The sequence below is a fragment of the Nothobranchius furzeri genome, chromosome 18 (assembly GCF_043380555.1).
Source record: "Nothobranchius furzeri strain GRZ-AD chromosome 18, NfurGRZ-RIMD1, whole genome shotgun sequence".
In the NCBI taxonomy this organism is placed as follows: domain Eukaryota; kingdom Metazoa; phylum Chordata; class Actinopteri; order Cyprinodontiformes; family Nothobranchiidae; genus Nothobranchius; species Nothobranchius furzeri.
This window is the reverse complement of record NC_091758.1, coordinates 20534257-20554662: the sequence shown is the minus strand read 5'-3', so window position 1 is coordinate 20554662 and position 20406 is coordinate 20534257. Positions and strand designations below refer to the sequence as shown.

Genomic DNA, 20406 nt, shown 5'->3' with positions numbered 1-20406 from the left:
ACTTATCTTTAGGCTGCTTGCTAACGTTACTTTCAGTGATGCTACCTTTTTGAAAGTCCGGAGGATCTGTCTCATTCACAGCATCGCTGGAATCAGCGCTGCCTTCCACGCTGGGGATTTCTTGTAAAGTTTGTTTGGGAGCAAGTTCCCCTTTGTTGTTAGATTTCCGTTTTAACCAGCGGTCCATGTCTGCGTGCAGGCGTTAAATCCGACAACCGAAGCACTGCTTTGCTGCTAGCAAGGGACTGAGCTCGTATTTTGATAAGTGGAGAAAAAATAATAATCCAGCGCGCCGCCAATCACCAAGATGAAGAACGGGCTCGATGTTGTGGGATTTTTATGGCTCTGATACAAACGTCCACATTCGCTGCCGGCTGTGCGGGACTTTCCCGCATTATAAAACTAGATTTGCGAGAAGCGACTATGTAAAGCGCAATACCCGCAATCCCGCAGTGAATTTCAGGCCCTGCACACCCCTAAATGCATTGACGCAACTGCCATGTGATTGGTTGATTAGATAATTGCATTAAGGAGAAGTTGAACAAGTGTTCTTAATAATCCTTTAGGTGAATGTATAAAACCTAGCTTAGACACCCAACAAACTAACATCAGAAAACATGAACAACCACAAATGTCTGCTCCTGCACACTACAAACAGTCCTAAACATAAGAGCATAATAAACTACGGCTTTAACTCTAATAGTTTAGCTTTTTAAATCGATCAAAGTACAAATTGGGTTTTAGGGCTGAACAACTCCCAGTGAGCAAAAATTCTAATTAACTATTGGTGAATTCAGCTGATTGGAACCATCAATGGGGTCTGATTTTATAAACATACAATTTTATTCTGGTTGTCATCTCTTATTTTGAATGAGATGGTGAAAAATCAAAGGAACGGAAGGAGGCAAAGACCTCTTATAATGAATAATATAAATGGAAACCATGTTCCTTCACCCAGATGTGGGTCACCGGTGCCCCCCTCTGGAGCCAGGCCTGGGGGTGGGGCACGTTGGCGAGTGCCTGGTGGCAGGGCTTTCACCCATGGAGCCTGGCCGGGCACAGCCCGAAGAGGAAACGTGGGTCTCCCTTCTCATGAGCTCACCACTCGTGGGAGGGGCCAAAGGGGTTGGGTGCAGTGTGTGACGGGTGGTAGTGGAGGGCGGGGACCTTGGCGGTCTGATCCTCGGCTACAGAAGCTGGCTCTTGGCACATGGAATGTCACCTCTCTGGTGGGGAAGGAGCCTGAGTTGGTGTGTGAGGTTTAGAGATTCCAACTAGATGTAGTCGGACTCACCTCAATGCATGGCTCTGTAAACTGTTTCCTTGAGAGGGGTTGGACACTGCCACTCTGGAGTTGCTCCCACTGAGAGGCACCGAGCAGGGGTGGGCATACTAGTTGCCCCCCATCTTGGTGCCTGTACGTTGGGGTTTACCCCAGTGAACGAGAGGGTAGCCTCCCTCCGCCTACGTGTGGGGGGACGGGTTCTGACTGTGGTCTGTGCTTATGCACCAAACTACAGTTCAGACTACCCACCCTTTTTGGAGACCTTGGAGGGGGTGCTGGAGAGCGCTCCTTCTGGTGACTCCCTCGTTCTGCTGGGGGACTTTAACACTCACGTGGGCAATGACAGTGAGACCTGGAGAGGTGTGGTTGGGAGGAACGGCCCCCCTGATCCGAATTTGAGTGGTGTTTTGTTATTGGACTTCTGTGCCAGTCATGGATTGTCCATAATGAACACCATGTTCAGACATAAAGGTTTCCATATGTGCTCTTGGCACCAGGATACCTTAGGCCGCAGCTCGATGATCGACTTTGTTGTTGTTTCGTCTGACCTGCGGCCGCGTGTCTTTGACACTCGGGTGAAGAGAGGGGTGGAGCTGTCAACTGACCACTACCTGGTGGTGAGTTGGCTCAGATGGTGGGGGAGGATGCTGGTTAGACCAGGCAGGCCCAAACGTATTGCAAGGGTCTGCTGGGAACATCTGACATAGTCTCCTGTCAGAAGAAGCTTCAATTCTCACCTCCGACAGAGGTGGGAATTGAATAATGTGATCATTATTTATTTTGGTTTGTTTTTCTAAACTATGTGAAACACTTTGATTTTCTCTCTATGGTGAGTGTTGTATAAATAAAATGTATATTTACTTACTTATGTCATTTATGCAGCAGAGCATCATGCTGATGTTTACAAACCCTTTTGCTTCTGGGAAAACTACAAACTCAAACACAAAAGATGATGTCTTTATTCAAAGTATTTCAACATACAAGAGCGCAAAGTTTAACCACAATCAGCTGTCCATTCGGGGGTTTAGAATTTAGAAAGGACCTCGACAGAACAAAATATCAGCTTAGGGGCTTTAAAAAACCTACCGTCATCTTTTTCTGTAGAATTGTGTTTTATTACCTTTATGTGATTATGGCCATAAGAAACTGCTTTCTGTGGCACGACAGACGGAAAGGCACAGAGTCTGAACCCAAACACTGATATGTAACACCCAGTTACCACATCTCATGTCTCAGTAAGGAAAGTAAAATCTTATAAAACTTTCCTTTAAAGTGACATTCTGTGTTGTCTCAGCAGCATTTTGAGTTTGAGCACCTTCACCTGTGGGACTCGGCACGTTGTCAGCCATCCTGCGGCAGCCCGGTGGTGTACAGGTAGGACACTGTTCCGGCCTGAATCTGGAACGTCTGTCCCTGGATGTGATGGTTGGAGATCTGCTCGCTGGTGTGGCTGATGGAGATGGGCTGGCTGCTCTGACTGCTGATGTGGATGGCCTGGCTGTGCGGATCCCTGCTCACCAGGCCTGGTGAGTTCTCCTGAGCGACGGCCAGCTGCTGCAGCGGCTGGTGCATCACCTGCAGCTGCTGGATGGGACGGGTTATCTGAAGAGAATGTGCAGGGCCATGGTGGGCCTGCAGGTGCTCCATGGCTTCTTTACTCAGAGTGATGACATGCATCTGCTCGGGCTGGTTGCTCTCCAGCATGCTGACGGGATGAATCTGAGGGCTCTGGGCTACAACATCGCCCTGAGTGACCAGAGCCAGGTTCTGCACCGACGGCTGCGTTAGCAGCGTGAATCTGGAGTGGGCTGATTGAGCTGCTTCTCCATCTGTAGTGATGAGGCTGATCTCCTGATCCTGACTCGTCACAAAGTTAATGTCGTCCACGCCCTCGGTCACCACCATCTGGATCTCCTGCTCAGAGCCCAGGGCCGGCTGGAACGGCTGCAGCTGGATGACGTCACTCGTCTCTTCTTGCGGAGCTCCTGCTGAGGTTTCTGCTGAAGCAGCAAACTCCTTGTTGTGGGATTTGTTGTGTGTTCTCAGGTTGTCCAGACGCGTGAATGAGAGGCTGCAGAAGGAGCAGGTGAAGGGTTTCTTTCCTGAGTGGGAGGCGATGTGGCGCCGCCTCGCGCTGGGGTCCGAGAAGGACTTCTTACAGATGTTGCACTCGTATGGCTTCTCACCTCTGGAGGACCAGATAGAAGAACTGAGTATTATTGGTATTTTTAAAGGATTGCCAGTTAAGTACAATAACATCATAGATAGATAATGAAATTTAGTTAAATACAACCAAACACACCAACAGCAGAAAAATGCTACGAGCTGTCATTGATGGCAATGTTTATGTTTATGTATTTAGCAGACACTTTTGTCCAAAGCGACTTACAAGTGATAATCGGCATGTTGTCCTTGAGGCTAACAACAACAATAACAACAACTTGACATCAGTCATGGAGAGGAGGGAACAAGGAGTGGACAGTAGAGAGGGGGGACGGGTGCAGGGAGGGTGCTAGTTTAGAAGATGCTCTCTGAAGAGCAGGGTCTTCAGGAGTTTCTTGAAAAAGGAAGCTCCTGTTCTGGTAGTGCTTGGGTCATTCCACATTTGTGGAACGATGCATGAGAAAAGTCTAGATTGTCCTGAGTAGGGTTGTCACGGTATGAAAATTTAACCTCACGGTTATTGTGACCAAAATTATCACGGTTTTCGGTATTATCGTGGTATTTTTTAAACGGTGTTGCATATGTTCAGAAAGCATTGATAGTCCTGTTCTACACAAACTGAAATAGTTTTGAAAAGGTTTAACAGTGTTTATTAAACCTAAAATAACACAAAGCCTTAGCAAAAGTGCAACTTTTCACAAGTAAAGGAACAAATAGCTTATTTTTCTGGAACATGTTACAGTAGTCAGTGCAGGTTTTAATTATACAAATCCAAACATTCAAAACATAAACAATATGTAAACAAATCAAAGAAACACCACTTGTTTTCTCATATACTTGTTTTCTTCATTATCAAAATGAAAATCTAAAACTCCAGTCCACACTTGACTTGAGCACTGTACAAGTCAACCTTAAAAAAATATGTATTTAAAATAAATAGCCACTTTAAACAAATTACTAAAATAACTACTACACTATGTAATCAAATCCAAATGTTCAAGTATAAATGGCATTGAATAAGTAAACAAATCAATGACAAGGAACTAATTGTATATTTCTCTTCATCATCAACAAATAAGATGCTTCATCCAGCAACAGGGTGTCCGTGACACGGTTTAAATGCTGGCAGAGGACGCTGCGGCTGCAGTATATAGTGACTCGTTGCATTCTCCGTCAACCAAAAGTCCTCGCGTCATGCATTTAAGCTAAAATGCTAATGTTATCTTACCTTGCACTGGCTGTAGAGACGTGGGTGATGGTCACGCAGATGTGCCATTAGATTCGAAGTGTTGCTGCCTTTTGCAGACACTTGTTTCCTGCACGTTCTGCAAACGGGATAGCAGTCTTCTATTAACTGTCCCTCAGCATTTTTCAGAAATCCAAAATATGCCCAAACTTCCGATTTAGTCTTCTTTGAGGGCTGATGGATGTCCTGGGCGCTGCCGTCTCCTCCTTCGGCCATTATTTCAGCTTCAAAGTTTTGGTGCCGTTGCAAATTAAAAAGTGCGTGTGCGCGCAGCGGGAACTTCAGCTGAAGCGACGGTGGCTGGTAAGGGTCATCGCGCCGAAACTGCGGCCACGGTAAACCCACCGAGATAATATAGTTTTTTAAAAACTTGACGGTTATTTTTATTGTCAACTTTTTTCCGGGGTTTACCGCTATACCGGTTACCGTGACAACCCTAGTCCTGAGTGTGGTGTAGGCACTGCTAGCCGACAATCCTGTGATGACTGGAGCGGCCGGGCCGAGACGTAAGCCTTTGCAAGAGGATTCAGGTAGATGGGAGCCGTACCATCTTGGACTTTGTATGTTAGTGTTGGCAATTTGAATTTGATGCGTGCTGCTAGCAGTAGCCAGTGGAGCTCAATGAACAAAGGGGTGACGTGTGCTCTTTTTGGCTGATTGAAGACCAGATGCGCCGCTGCGTTCTGGACCATATGAAGAGGTCCCACAGTACAGGCTGGAAGACCAGTTAGAAGGGCATTGCAGTAATCGAGGCGGGAGATGACAGTAGATTGCACCAGGAGCTGGGTGGCATGTTGTGTTAGGTATGGTCTGATCTTTCGTATGTTATACAGCGCAAAGCGGCATGAATGAGCAACAGAGGCAACATGATCTTTAAAGCTCAGGTGTTCATCAATCGCAACACCGAGATTTCGAACTGCCTTTGAAGGAGCCAGAGATAGGAAGTCATTTTGGATTGAGATATCGTTCTGTATGGATGGTTTTGCTGGGATGACAAGTAGTTCAGTTTTAGAGAGGTTGAGTTGGAGATGGTGGGATTTCATCCATTTTGATATGTCAGAGAGACAGTTTGATATTCGTGCAGAGACAGTGTGGTCGTCCGGTGGAAATGACAGATAGAGCTGGGTGTCGTCTGCATAGCAGTGGTAGGAGAAGCCATGTGATCGAATGATCTCACCCAGTGAGGTGGTGTATATGGCAAAGAGAAGAGGTTCTAGTACCGAGCCCTGGGGGACTCCTGTGGCAAGATGGTGCACGGTAGAGGATTGTCCAAGCCAAGATGCACTGAATGATCATCCTGTGAGGTACGATTCAAACCAGGCGTGTGCTTTCTCTATGATGCCCATGCTAGAGAGTGTGGACAAAAGGAAGCCATGGTTGACAGTGTCAAATGTAGCCGACAAGTCGAGCAGGATAAGCACTGAGAATTTGGCAGTCGCTCTAGCTTCTTTTAAGGATTCAGTCGCTGCTAACAGAGCAGTTTCAGTGGAGTGGCCCTTTTTGACAGTTTTGTGAGAGGTATTCTGTGATCTGCTTGAAAGCCACCCTTTCAATGATTTTGGACAGAAAAGGGAGGAGAGAGATAGGTTTGTAGTTCTCCACATGATTTGGAGGAAGAGATGGGTTTTTTAGCAGCGGTTTAACCTGAGCATGCTTGAGAGAGGTGGGAAATGTACCGGATGTCAGTGATGCGTTGATCACATGTGTGACTGCTGCAGCTACTGTAGGAGCAATAGCTTGGAGCAGCTTAGTCGGAATGGGGTCAAATGGGCATGTAGTAGGTTGGCTGCACGTGAGAGGCTTGGACACACAGTTCTCAGTGAGAGGGGAAAAAGAGGAAAATGAAGCATTAGGGCCTGAGATGGTTGGGCTAGAAGGAGTTTATGGTAGCGAATGTTCAGGGGTGGCCAGTTGAGTAAACGGTTTGCTTATAGCTGCCACTTTGTCAGTGAAAAATGAGGCAAAGGTGTCAGCTGATAGATTGTTGGTAGGAGGTGGAGATGGAGGGGTGAGCAGAGTTTTGAATGTTGAAAATAGTTTCTGAGAGTCAGTAGAGCTGAGAATTTTGTCAGTGTAGAAAGCTTTCTTTGCATCAGTGATGCTGGCAGAGAATGAGGACAGTAATTCATGAAATTTCAATTGATCACCAGGATCTTTTGTTTTGCGCCATTTCCGTTCTACAGCTCTAAGATTGGTGCGTAGAGGCCGGAGGGTATCATTTAGCCAAGGGTGCGACTGAGAGGATCTAGCAGGTCTAGTGGCAGAGTGTGGAGCAGAGTGACTCGGTGGCTTCATTCACTTCATAAGCAGAGAATGTGCTGGGAGATGGAAGAGTGGAGGCAACAAGAGAGGAGAAGTAGTTGGGTGCCAGATTGCGGAGGCTGCGGCGGAATGAGACAACTGGGGAGGAAGCAGTGGACCTCCCTTGAAGAGTCGTGCTGAAATGGATGAAGTAAGGATTGCAAAGATGTAGCGGTGTGACAGAGATTGTGTCTATGGCACAGTTTCTGGTGAAAATGAGGTCGAGTGCTTTTCCAGCTTTGCGAGTTGTACTAGTTTTAAATCAAATGATGACATTAGTGACAGGAAGCCTGATGAGCTGAGATTGTCCACGTGAATATTCATGTCTCCAAGGACCATTGTGGGACAGTCGTGCTCAGGAATGGAGGAAAGCAGGGTGTCATTAAGAAAGTCTCTGGGTTGACCTGGTTGTCGATATATGACAACCAAAAAGATTTTTTTTGGTACAGTGTTGTGCTTATAACAGGGGTTGTCTGAACATTTAAAAGACAAGGGCCAAAATCATCACGGTGCTAGTCCTCATGGGCCTCAAAAATCTGATTTTTTACTTTAATGCCAAAAATAATTTTATGGGGAATTAGTCCTCATGTGTACTCCTCAAAATCATACCAAAATAGGCATTAGAGTAAAAACCTGAACATCAAAATGTTGGAAAGTATCATTCTACATCAACAACCTTTTAGAAATGCAACTGGAGGCCACAAAAGATCCCTCTCTTTCCCCCAGGCCAGACGTTGGACACCCCTGGACTTTGACGTTCTGTAAGATCTAAATATGTCTGCAGCTTTTGGCTAACTTGCCATGAACACGTTTGTGCAGCTCTGAACACAGATAACGAAATGTCAACAATAACGTTCTCTCCTCAAGGTCCAATCTTTCAGGATTTGTCATGCCTCCATATAAGGAACACTCGCAGCCCGGATTTCCTAAATCAGATATTAACTTCTACAACTTATAAGCTAGGTAATCATTAAATAAACATTAGTTTATTGCTACTTATAATAATTATAATATAATGAAATGTTTCATTAATCTGTGCTCAATGATTGAAGTTTGAAATGAATGTTATGTTATGATTACAGTGATTGAAATATGTTTCAGCATGTTAATATGACAAGACCATAACCATTTGCACTCACACAAGAACAAGAAAGGTTAAGTTAAACTCGTGACACATAAATAGTCCTTTGCCCTGATCAGAACCTCCATATCAAAGAAGGCGTGTTTCTGAGATTCTTGGTAACATTCCTCAAACCCGTCAACTTCTGGTTGGCTACACAAATCATAACATGAGAACCTTAAAACTGGATCACTCTGGGTGATTCCTTAGTTCTAGAGAAAGCTTCAGACCGGCCACCTGAAGCAAAACCCTCTTTAACCCATCAAAGCTTTTGACACGTTGTCAAAATCTTTTTGCAACTGCGAAGCTGATAAGCAACAGTTCCTGCAGAATGAGCTATTGTTCCGACTCCTTAAAGAGTCCCAGACGTGCGGTTCCATCCATCTGTCGTGACCTGGAGACAACTCTAAGACCAGTTTAGTGGGGCTGCAGTTTCTTCTACGGACCTCGGTGCCTGGAAGTCCGAGGACTTCGACATTCTGGATCTATCACGAGGGTCTTCGAGTGGGTATGTAGACACAGATAGCGTCTGATGTGTTTTGATAATAACCAACTCCATAGCTTAACACAAACCAAATTCTTTTACATCCAGATCTCAGCTCTCCTAGATACGGAAGTTCTGGCCAACACCTTTCACACATAGGTTGCTACATCACATCTAGTTCCATCCACTCACAGTAAATGCTTAGTTAACTTTTCATGTTTTAATTGTTTGTAAAATAAATTCATACCAGACTCTTTTCTGAATCAAAACGAAGTGTGTACAATCCCCCTGATAAAGCAAGAATCTTAGATCTTCTGACTAAACACCATAAAAGACCAAGCAGGGTTGATATTCTATATTTAGATAATCACAGCTTATTGGTCATAAGTAGAGGTAATATATATCTTGAGCTCTTAAAGCACTCAATTTGCCAAACCCTACATATTGGCACAGCCAGCCAGGTTTTATTAGAACTGTCCACTCCGTGTTGACTCTAATTTATTAATCAACTCTTAAAAAAATATTATTTCCTGTGTCTGGGTGGAAAACGAGGGCGATCTCGTTATTCGACACCTGGGGGAAGACTCCCGTCCCCGCCACAGGAGGCGCTACTCTCCCTTGTCATTCAAAGTATATCTGCCTAGGAGAAGCTACAGCTAAACCGCAGATTAACTGTTTGTTGAGATTTAAAGGTAAAATACATTTATGTGTGTGAGTTTGTCACGTCCTTTGAGTGATTCTGTCACGTTTATTTGAGTGATTTTGTCACCTTTGTTTATGCTTGTGTGGACTCGGACCAGAGAAGGTCCGACGTTAGCACCAGAGCTGAACAGCTTTAACCGAGGTCTGATCAACGTGGTTAGTCCGGGCAAAACCGGACATTTTCCGAAGTTTATACCGGATTATTCCAGGCAGAGACCTGAAGCTGCAGTCGTAAACCGGCTCAGAAACGCGCAAATATTCCTTTTAGCTCATCTCAAGCACCGGCTGCTACATTAGCTCCGGGTGGAGGGGCGACGTAACGACGTACCATACCGTTTAAATTCCCGCTATCCCGACAAATTAAATTACGAGAACCTGTGGAAGAAATACCGTGGTCGAAGAGGTTAATTCCCCTAGAGTTAATGCGTAAACGCCTGATCAAGCAATCAAGGCCTGACGCTGACGTGTTTATACAGTTAGCTGTTGAGCCCGGAGATAAAACACTGAAGCTCCTTCAGGTTTTATCGACAATCCGCCCCAGCGAGTACGCGTCTCCAATCAAATCCCTTCAGGGTACACATTTTGGTTTATAAACCGCCGCGTTTGAACAAATATACTTATAAAAAAACGATCTAATCAGCTGAGGGTTATTTTATGTCGAAGAGATTGTGACCGGAAGTAACGCAATAGTGTCTTCTTCTCTGACCAAATTCCTTCATCGACCGGTACCGCCACCTATTGGCAGGTATTAGTCCGGCAGCTTCAGCAAAAGCTTATTAAACCCAGTTCATCGCAAAATTAAAGGTTCTGTGGAGTCATCAACAAGTCTGCAGACCGGGATAAACTTTTGATGGATTTTCTAACTGAAATGAAAGGGGACATTCAACAGCAGCTCTCCAATTTAAACCAGAAATTCCAAACTTTGGATGAAAAGATTATATCTTTAGATAAAAGACTTGATGCTATTGAGAATGCTTCCTGCCCTGGAGAGGTCTTAACCCTTTCTTCTGCTGATCTGCCTCCAGATATGGAACAAAACCTGCAACCAGATAAGCTGACTGACTCAGATTTTCAAGAAGCTGGAAAAAATTCAAATTTTGCCCTAGCGACATCACATGACATGCAGATCTATTGGCGTAAGGTCAAAGGTCATTCTCGTGCACCCGGAACTGACAAGGATCTGAACAATCTTGCAGACTCTCATGCCAAACAATGTGCAGCTGTTGGTACCCCATGGTCCTTCAACCCCTTGTGCTACCCGACGATGTGTCCTTTCAGTCAGACCCACCCCGTGTGTGTGTCGTGGCTCGAGCTCAGGCCTCTAACGCGTCCACTCCTCGACCATCCGATGGCGTTGTGTCTGTTCAACCGGTCTTTTCTGAAAACAACCTTGTCAGTCTTCAGTCCCAGGACCCTGCTATCAGCAGGATGATCCTGTACCTTTCTGATCCGACAGCTCATCTGCCTTCTTCTGTTGAGCTCGACTCCGTTCCTGAGCTCCGTGCTCTCTTTCGTGTTCGTGTCATTCCCTCTTTAGGTGTTGTTAACTACAACGGCGCCGTCAGAGTGACCATTCTGTCCGCAGCCTCCAAGGTCAGTGACACCCACAGAGTCTGACGGTTGCAGTGGCACTCCACCTGAGACTCCAGTTTCTTCTACGGACCTCGGTGCCTAGAAGTCCGAGGACTTCGACATTCCGTATCTATCAAAAGTGTCTTCGAGTAGGTATGTAGACACACAGATAGCGTCGGATGTGTTTTGATAATAACCAACTCCATAGCTCAATGCAAACCAAATTCTTTTACATCCAGAACTCAGCTCTCCTAGACACGGAAGTTCTGACTAACACCATTCACACATAGGTTCCTACATCACATCTAGTTCCATCCACTCACAGTAAATGCTTAGTTAACTTGTCATGTTTTAACTGTTTGTAATAATAAATTCGTACTTTTATAAACCTGACTCTTTTCTGAATCAAAACGAAGTGTGTACAATCCCCCTGATAAAGCAAGAATCCTAGATCTTCTGACTAAACACCGTAAAGACCAAGCAGGGTTGATATTCTATATTTAGATAGAGTACCACAGCCTATTGGTCAAAAGTAGAGGTAATATATATCTTGAGCTCTTAGAACACTCAATTTGCCAAACCCTACACAGGCTCTGTTGCTACTTGACTTGAAAGTAATATATGGTTGTTGTTTTTTTGTCAAACAATGTGGAACGTTTAACTTTTTGGCTGATTTAGCATCAGTTGGCTCCTGTTAGCATTAGCTCATTGTTAGAGCTAGCTACAGCAGGCTGTCGCATGGATGTTCAGTTGTAATTCCACATTCAACCAGTAGGAGGGGGAAACTTATTTATTTAAGGAGAGCTTAGAACTGAACAGGATGTATGAAAAACACTTCACTAGCAGGCTGCACACGCTACACGATTCCTGTCTGCTCACCTGTGAATCCTGATGTGAGTCTGTAGTGTGCTCTTGGCTGTGAAACGTTTCCCACAAATCTCACAAGTGAACGGCTTCTCGCCTGTGAAAATAAGGATTTAAAAAAATATAAAAGTATACAGTCATTTTATTAGGGCTCAATCAACAGCAGCAGGTGATGTCACCTGTGTGAGTTCTGAGGTGCTTCTTCAGCTGGGCTGCATCCATGAACCTATGATGACACTGAGCACACTCTGGTAATGACTGACCTTTGGGAAAACATGAAAAAAGAAGGAATTGTGCAGTTTAAAGTTTGAAAGTACAGCAAATAACCCGTCACAGGCTTTGGCTCGATCTTACCGGTGTGAACTCGGTAATGGCTTTTAAGTTGCTTCTTCTGATTGAACGTCTTTCCGCATTTATCACAATCAAATAATAATCCAACTAGGGGAAAAAAATGCAAACAAAATCATTTAAAACCTGTACCAAAATATCAAAAACAAGACCAAGGCCTTTATACATGTTTGTAAAATGCTTATAACAGAATAAAACTGGTTCTGACTGGATCTGATCCTACCTTCGTGGAGGGTCATGTGCTCTTGTAGAGAGTGTTTGGTAGAAAGTGCTTTGGAGCAGATGGAGCAGACGAAGGGCTTTTCTCCAGTGTGGATGCGCTGGTGAGCCAGCAGAGTGTGCTTCTGGGTAAACTTTTTCCCACAGACCAAGCACAGGAAAGGTTTCTCTCCTGAGGGAAAACAGAAACGTCATCCAGGTGTTCGGCAAACAAATGAAATTGATGTAGTTGTGGATATTTTACTGGATCTGAAGACGTTACCAGTGTGAGTCCTTTGGTGGATCTTTAAAAACAGGTGGTGTTTGAACACTTTCTCGCAGTCCTCACACCGGGCCTCTGTATTGGGGTATTTTCTTCTGCTTGCACTCCTCCCAGATTCTTTACTTCCTGTTTCACAGTCAATTTTGTATCCCTTAAATTTCACCGGCGTCCTGATTTTGCGTTTGCTGAGATGTCGCTGCTCAGCTTCAGAGTCGTGATCTTTGCTGTGTGTAGACCTGGTTTCCTTGTCTTCAGCATGTCTGTCCACTGAGCTCTCTCCATGCGCTCCTGCACTTTTCTTTGGTCGTCCTCTTTTGCGTTTCGTCAAATCTGCCCCCTCTGCTCTGCCGGCTTTTATGTTGTCAGGTTTGACCGCTGCTGTAGAGCTCGTGAGCTCTGTGAGCACTTTGACCAGCTCGCTGACCTCCGTGAGATGAGCCGCAGCCAGAAGCTGCTCCATGGCGCTCTCCTCCACCGACACCTGGGCGCTGTAGATGAACTCTAGTACGGCAGCAAACATCTTCGCCGCCATGCCGTCCAGCCGACATGTGGACTTTTGGTCTTCTGTCGTGAACATGTTGGAGAAGAACTCGCTGCTCGCTGCCAGCAGGGCTTTGTGAGCCTTGAAGTGAGCGTTTTCCACAACAACAGTGACATCACACAGCAGGTCCCTTTTCCTGAGCTTGTCAAATTTACCCAGAATGCTCTGCTTATGTGAATCTGAGTAAAGAGCCAGGAAGGACGAAGACTTTATCTGAGACATCTCCTCAAAATGTCCGCTGTTCCTGAAATGATAAAAAACTTAAGATATCAGCAAATAATTGGAATGTTATTAAAGAAGTCATTCACTCATGTTTTTAATACGTTGGACTCTAGTAGGAATTAGGGCTGGGCAACATCGATATTTTTAAAATATCGATATAATTTCAAACAAGAAACATGATGACTATATTGATATAACTAGTCAAGTCGCTAGCTTAGTAGCTAGCGCTGGCTGCTATGCTACACACATATATAACAGACAGCTGTAGCAGTGTTTCTAAAGCTCAGACTGGTAGAGAATGGGCAGTTAAGGTTAATGTTTGGCAATAATCAATACATTTAATCTACTGATGAATTTATGTAGATAAGTTTCTCAAGACAGCATGAAGGGAGCTAACTTGTAAATCTTTTAAAGGAGGAAAAATATTGAGATAGATATTGTATATCAGAATTCAGCCTAAAGATATCGAGATACAAGTTTTGGTCCTTATCGCCCTGCCCTAGTAGGAATGAATGCATTTTAAATCATACTCTGGAGGACCAAGCTCAGATGTTTCAGCATGGAGAGATCAGTTGGAGGAGAAGACGCTTCAGACGACAGGATATTGAGTCTTTATTTCCTGATATTTGGACATCTCGCCTTGTATAACATCAACATGACTACCACTGACTCTGTTTGCTTTGCAACACTGATGTTAAATTTATCTCCACAAATAACACAAGCCTGATGGAGTTCTGCCACGTTGTGGAGTTGCTAATGCTAACAGTTAGCTTCTACTAGTCGAGACATTCTCCACTGATTCCTGGATGCTAAACCAATAATAGCCGACCCTGTCACGTCAAAATAGGCGAGTCCAAGCGCCAGCTTGACGTAGCTCTGTCAGGCATTTTCAGATCCTGTCTATTTTTAATTAGAAGCTAATGCAGGAGATTGGTGCAGGACACAATTTTTACATTCAGCCTGCATGTGAGTCAGTGACTGATTATTTTCAAAAACAATAAGTAAAAAATGGTTTCTCAATGAAGGGCCTCTTTATGGATACACCTTAATAAATGCACCATCAGCATGATTATTTTTTTCTTGATTAATGGTGTCCTGTGATGGATTGCAAATATATAATAAAAATGTTGAAGATTTACAGTCAAAATGTAAAACCTAAACCCAGATGTTTAAATATTTTTGTGTAAAAATGGTCCCACATAGTTGTAAGGACATATTAGGCTGAAAGGTAGTCACAGAGCTGTTTGGCATCAGGGTGTGTACCACACTGAGCATGGACCACACAAACTGTACATTTGAGTACATCCTCAGGTGTTTTTCCTGAGACCTTATATTTCTAACACAGTTTTGTCAGACGTGTTTTATAATTAAACCAGATGTTTGTTTGTTTTTTTACCTCTATCAGTTTCACACTGCCTAATTCATGCAAGCATATCTAGTGGTGAAATTCTAGTTGTTCCCAATAGTTTGTGTAAACACAAAGCCTGACAAAAACCCAGACAAACCCCAATCAGTACAGCACTCATTTGTTTGCTTAGGTCACGGTTTCTACTCGTGTCGTTGTTTTCAGTGTTTGCCACATTACGTTTATTACTCTAGGTTGTAATATTGTAACGTTGCAAGACGAAGATTAGCACCTATGCTAATCGTTCCAGACCTTCAGCCACTGTCTCCCGGCGTGAATACAAACACAATTAAATAACACATTATTTAAATAATGTGCTTAAACGCACGTCACCCCGGTTTCAACTGAAACAGAGCACAGACACCTCCATGTTTCTAAAAGTAGTGAGCTTTTAGGACCTTACCATCATCTCTGAGTGAACGGGGAGCAAGAACGCGTAGTTTATCGCGAGTTTTTGAGATCTGAACAGCGCTGATTTATAACTACTCTGGCTTGAGAGAGCGCTTGTCGAATAGACGCGCTGCGTAATTGGATCCGATTGGTAGATTAACCACAATCTTTGCCGTCACATAAAACTATTTGTAACTTGTTTTAAGTAAGGTTTGGCGTTTGTTAAAACGTGAGAAAAAATTCGCTTATTTTTTCTATTAATTTAGGTTGTAAGATTTTGTATACAGACATATTATTGTATTGCCTTCCGCATGTCTCCTTTTTAGGACCTGCACGCTCTTGAAGGTGGTTAAATAATTTGGGGCGCATAACAGGGTAAGTCTGGTCTTTAGGTCTGTTTTGATCTTCTGTTTTGCATATAAAAATAATGTTATTGTAGCGAATGAGTTAAAATCACAGCACAGTGATGTGTTATGTCGCATTTCATGGCTCATAAATTAACTTCGATTTCTAATGCACGCATATTAAATGTGATTTCCCAGTCAGAGTGGGCATCAACATACGTTATTTTCCCTACTACGTTTGTCAAAATAAAAGCCTACATGATCGTGTCGCACCACCACGGCAACATGAAAGCCGCCACTGTTATGTAGATATGTGTTCTCCCCCCCCCCCCTCGAGATCTGTTTCTTTTACACTCAGCTGCAAGTGGAAACGACCCAATCCCTCACCCTTACTTTTACCCTAACCATAACCACCCTGGCACCAAAAAATGTATGTTTAGCATAAATATAATTTTTGAAAATATTATGTGTAGCACAATTTTTGTGTTTGTTTCAGGGAAGAAAGGGGCGTCATCCGGCTCCAGTCGAGGCCCATCAGTATGAAAAGAGTCCGGATTGCTGTTGTTGGCGCTGGTGTGGCTGGGTTCTCCTCCGCTGTCTGCATCGCTGAGGCTCTTCCTTCCTGCTCAGTGACTCTGGTGGCTGACAGGTTCAGCCCAGACACCACCAGTGATGGAGCTGCTGGGATTGTGCTTGCAGCTGAATTTCCAGGTACAAGTTTGTCACATCTCAAAAATATTTATCAGTTTATAAGATTCACTTCATTCCTTGACTGAGTTCTGCACGTTTCCATGTTTGGTTTTACAGTTTTGTTTTTTGTCCCAGATATTCCTCTGGAAAGGCAAAAGCGCTGGTTCAAGAACAGCTTCGATCACCTGCTGGCAATTGCAGTCTCAGCACACTCTCCAGATGCTGGTGTAATACTGAGCTCTGGGTAAGGCTACACACAGCTAAAGAGCCAAGGCAGTCACTAATGAAACACGCCTGTTTTTCTCCCAGCTGGCAGATTTTTAAAGAGGTTCCAGCTAATAAGAAGCCCTTCTGGTCCGAGTTTGTGATCGGCTTTAGAATCATGACTGATGGTGAACTCAGACGTTTCCCTCACCACAAGTTTGGCCATGCTTTCACTACTGTAAGGTGTGATTGCTCCAGCTACCTGCCGTGGCTCCAGAACAGGTTGGTTTTATTTATTATAAAAAGAAATGAATCATAATTACTCTTTCGATGATTCTCAGACTGAAATATAACGATAGGATACTTGTTTTCTAAAGGTTTAGAAAAGCTGGAGGCCAGGTGGAGAAGAGGAAAGTTAACGATCTCCAGGAATTATTCAACAACTTTGATCTCATTGTCAACTGCTCTGGGCTCGGCTCCAAATCCTTAGTTGGTGACACGCATGTGTATCCAGTTAGAGGTCAGGTGCTGAAGGTGGAGGCCCCCTGGTTGAATCACTTCATCAGAGATGGGGATGGGGGGACCTACATCTACCCTGGCATACGTAGCGTCACCTTAGGGGGGACGAGACAAGAAGGTGACTGGCGTCTGCATGTGGACCGAGCAGAAGCTGAAGGCATCTTGGAGCGCTGCAGCAGACTGGAGCCGTCGCTGAGGAAGGCCAAAGTTCTTGGTGAGTGGGTTGGTTTGAGGCCGAGCAGGAAGAACCCGAGGGTGGAGAAGGAGGTGGTGCAGGTGCAGGGCCACAGAGTCCCAGTGGTCCACAACTACGGCCACGGGGGCTCGGGAGTCACCTTAGCCTGGGGCACTGCCTTAGACGTGATGGAGCTGGTCAGAGAGCACCTCGGTGAAAAGCTTCTACAGGCTAGACTGTAAGCAAAAATTAATCAGTACCTTCGGTCAAACACAGGAGATCATTAAGCCTCTTGCACAAGGTAGGGTAGGATAGGTGATCAACCAGAAAACTGAGAAACTGAGTTTTACTACAGACTGTTACTCCTTATTGAAACCATGTGACATGTTATGGCTCAGAGCCATTTGGGTTTTTCCGTGTGTGTGTGTGTGTGTGTGTGTGTGTGTGTGTGTGTGTGTGTGTGTGTGTGTGCGTGCGTGCGTGCGTGCGTGCATGTGTGTGAGAGAGAGAGAGAGAGAGAGAGAGAGAGAGAGAGGAGATGCAGCACCTGGCTCCAGTCTCCCTAGATTGCCTCCCAGTTAGATCCTCCCAGCTGATCCTGATGACCAGCAGCATAAAAGTCAGCCAGCCTACAGTTCAGGGAGCAGCAGGCCAGGGAGGTCCTCTCTGGTCTGTTGTCTCCTCAGCAGCTTTTAGTTTTGTTTTGTTAAGTTTTATGTAACAACTTTGGTGGGAGCTTAAAACTCTCTGTGTTTAACCGTTCGCCCTTTTTAGGGGTAAAGGACACTTTACCCCTTCGCTTGTTTTAATTAAGACATCACTCGGAAATTAGGAAAAATAATGTGATGGTCTTTCGTGGTTTTTGTATTAATTTGGTTAATATGAGAGTTTAGTTGTTACTCGTTTTGCATTGCTGCTGATGTGTCTTGTTAATCTGTGTTTTGAGTTTATATTTATGTAAATGTTGTTTTGTTTTAACACGAGAACATGCGTCCTCATTGTTACCCCAGGCCCCTAGACAGCCTGGATCGTAACATGACAAAATAACATTTTCTAATAGCATACCTATGTAAAGCTGATTTTCTGAGACAAATGCAGAAATGAAAAGCTTGGGTGGCTATTTTTAAAATAGCAACACAACAGTACGAGGGATCACTGGGAACACATGTCCAAACCTCTCATGCTAATGATGAATATAGTAAATGTGTACAGATGCCTGCTCAGCAACCTGCAGGACAACATCCTGAAGCATCAGCCTGACAAAATAAATCTACCTCACCAGAGACTATTGCATCAAATGGAACAACCGTTGAGCAGACTCGGGTCTCTTTTCAATGTTGGATCCAGTTTTGGTTAAAGACTTGCCAGGAGACATTTTGGATATTGATCACAGATGAGCCATCTACATTTACCTGATCGTCAGTGATTTTTCTAATCCAGATGTTGAAAGAAACAAAGATGCCAGTTTTTTTTTCTTCAGATTTTCTTCAAGTGCATTGACTCTAGAATAGGTTCACCAAGAAAAATGTTGCTGTTTGATTACGAGACTGGACAGCAATTCACTAATGTCACCAACTATTTCACATCCTCAACAACCTTGACTGGTTGTCTAGGATGGCCCAGATACACCATAGCATTTCAACAGATTTCTCACGGTGAATCTATTGGGACAACACATTACCCAACAAATGAATCCACTTGAAAATAACAGGAACAATGTCATTCTGTTTTGTTTTGCACTTTCTCTGAATAACCTTTCTAATTAAACAATGTTCTATGTACAGTATATATTGTCTAGGTAACAATAAACGAGCTTTGTCCTTATGAACTTTAAACTATATTTTAATTTTTAAAAGGACACAAGACACAAAACTAATCCAAACCAACAAATCAGGTTAGCCACTAACATCTTATGTCTACTTTAAAGGGGCATTATGGAAGTTTGACGGCCAAAACATGTATAGAAATAATAAATGTCTTCTTCATACATTCTCCTGCAATGCCCTGGTCCTGTAGAATGAGCCCTGGCATTTTTACTGTGATTGCCTGTTTTTCTGTAAAATCACAGAAAAAGAGAGATGCTCGGGTCGAGCAGGCTGCTTCATGCGCGTTCATGCTCAGGCATCGCCCGTAGCGTTTGCTATCCGTAGCTTTAGTCTTTGTCGCTGTTCCTAACGCCTAGTGACGAATCTAGCTACATTTCTGAGGACCCTTAGCTACTTTCTGTAGAACTTTCTTCTAGATATTTCCTGCAAATTAGCAACAAAATAGCCATTTTCGCTCCGAACCGTTCTTTGAATGTTGTTTCAGCTGTCATCAAGGAAATAAATGTTATAGAAACAAATTACATCACTGGTGCTTTAGCTCACCTAGTAAGATTTTGGACTCTCGTGCAGGAGACACGGGTTCGATTCTGTATGTCAACCTAGTTTATTTCAAAGTCAAAGTCATTTATTGTCATTTCTACCACATGTGCAAGACATACAGAGAAACAAAATTGAGTTTCAGTACGCAATTCAGAGATCAGACATACATGGGCAAGACACATGACAAGAATTGGTGACCGCGGTCATTCGCAACACGAGTCACGCTACCTATTTAGTTTCTTTTTTACATCAATGGTATATTTTTACAGTAAGAAGCCCAAACTTTTATTTGAGACTCTGAATGGCATTGAATTCACAGATAAAAAAGATGTGGTTTCAACTTTTCACTTTGTCGGCTGTGCTGAAGAGAAAGGTACAGAACCAAATTATTTAATTAATTAGCTGCACGTTCTCCAGTCCTCTGTCCTTCGGGCCACACACACACACACACACACACACACACACACAAGGGACTATCTCAGCTGTTATTTTCGTTAAGGAGTGTGCACGTACAGCATGCGCGCCTCGTGAACGAGCCTACTATTGAAGCTGCCGTTACGCTTTTAGCCTGAGGGGGCAATCGCGAGCATAAAAATTCAAAACTCCGTAAAGTCCCTTTAAGTTGTGAGACCCTCATTTAATCAGTACATTTGCAGTGGTCTTTAGTAGGAATGAATGCCTAGTAAGTCGTACTTGGGGAGAAGAAAACACCAGTGCAGGAACGAGAAGTGAGCCACATCAGAGCCGAGCTTCAGAAGGCAGGATTTGGTGTCTTTTTTTTCCTGATATTTGGACATCTCTCCTCTGATTGGGTAACAGCAATGCATCTCTAACACTGACTCAGTTTGCTCTGCAATGTTGATTTTATATCTCCACAAAACACAAGCCTGGAGGAGTTCTGCTGTGTGGTGGAGTTGTTCATGCTAACAGATAGCTTCTACTAGCGGAGACGTTCTCTGCTGTTTCCTGGACTCTTAAAACAAC

General features: G+C 44.0%; 2 protein-coding genes across 3 annotated transcripts; one reads left to right on the top strand and one right to left on the bottom strand.

Annotated features, from left to right (window-relative positions):
• Positions 1 to 2221: 2221 nt before the first annotated feature.
• Positions 2222 to 15227, bottom strand: zbtb24 (zinc finger and BTB domain containing 24). Its single transcript, XM_070547059.1, has 7 exons — positions 15138 to 15227; positions 12567 to 13351; positions 12309 to 12476; positions 12092 to 12175; positions 11917 to 12000; positions 11753 to 11834; positions 2222 to 3473 (listed from the first exon to the last, which is right to left on the bottom strand). The coding sequence occupies exons 2-7, from the start codon at positions 13327 to 13329 to the stop codon at positions 2627 to 2629; spliced, it is 2028 nt and encodes a 675-aa protein (XP_070403160.1). The 5' UTR covers positions 13330 to 13351; positions 15138 to 15227; the 3' UTR covers positions 2222 to 2626.
• Positions 10888 to 17436, top strand: ddo (D-aspartate oxidase). 2 transcript variants are annotated; one of them, XM_070547060.1, is made up of 6 exons: positions 10888 to 11026; positions 15451 to 15499; positions 15965 to 16179; positions 16294 to 16402; positions 16468 to 16644; positions 16740 to 17436. In XM_070547060.1, exons 3-6 carry the CDS (start codon positions 16008 to 16010, stop codon positions 17296 to 17298), a joined length of 1017 nt encoding a protein of 338 aa, XP_070403161.1. In that variant the 5' UTR covers positions 10888 to 11026; positions 15451 to 15499; positions 15965 to 16007; the 3' UTR covers positions 17299 to 17436. The 2 variants fall into 2 exon arrangements, with proteins under 2 accessions (XP_070403161.1, XP_070403162.1); XM_070547061.1 differs by lacking the exon at positions 15451 to 15499 and having other exon boundaries at positions 10894 to 11026.
• The last annotated feature ends 2970 nt before the right edge of the window (positions 17437 to 20406 follow it).

What these genes read in the sequence shown, in the direction of transcription:
- zbtb24 (XM_070547059.1), bottom strand. Translation starts at nt 13,329, where the DNA reads ATGTCTCAGATAAAGTCTTCGTCCTTCCTGGCTCTTTACTCAGATTCA. An exon ending in CCACCAAAGGACTCACACTG is followed by an intron (nt 12,477 to 12,566) that starts GTAACGTCTTCA and finishes GTTTTCCCTCAG; the next exon opens with GAGAGAAACCTTTCCTGTGC. An exon ending in ACTCACATCAGGATTCACAG is followed by an intron (nt 3,474 to 11,752) that starts GTGAGCAGACAG and finishes CTGGTCCTCCAG; the next exon opens with AGGTGAGAAGCCATACGAGT.
- ddo (XM_070547060.1), top strand. Translation starts at nt 16,008, where the DNA reads ATGAAAAGAGTCCGGATTGCTGTTGTTGGCGCTGGTGTGGCTGGGTTC. An exon ending in GGTGTAATACTGAGCTCTGG is followed by an intron (nt 16,403 to 16,467) that starts GTAAGGCTACAC and finishes TTTTTCTCCCAG; the next exon opens with CTGGCAGATTTTTAAAGAGG. An exon ending in CTGCCGTGGCTCCAGAACAG is followed by an intron (nt 16,645 to 16,739) that starts GTTGGTTTTATT and finishes TGTTTTCTAAAG; the next exon opens with GTTTAGAAAAGCTGGAGGCC.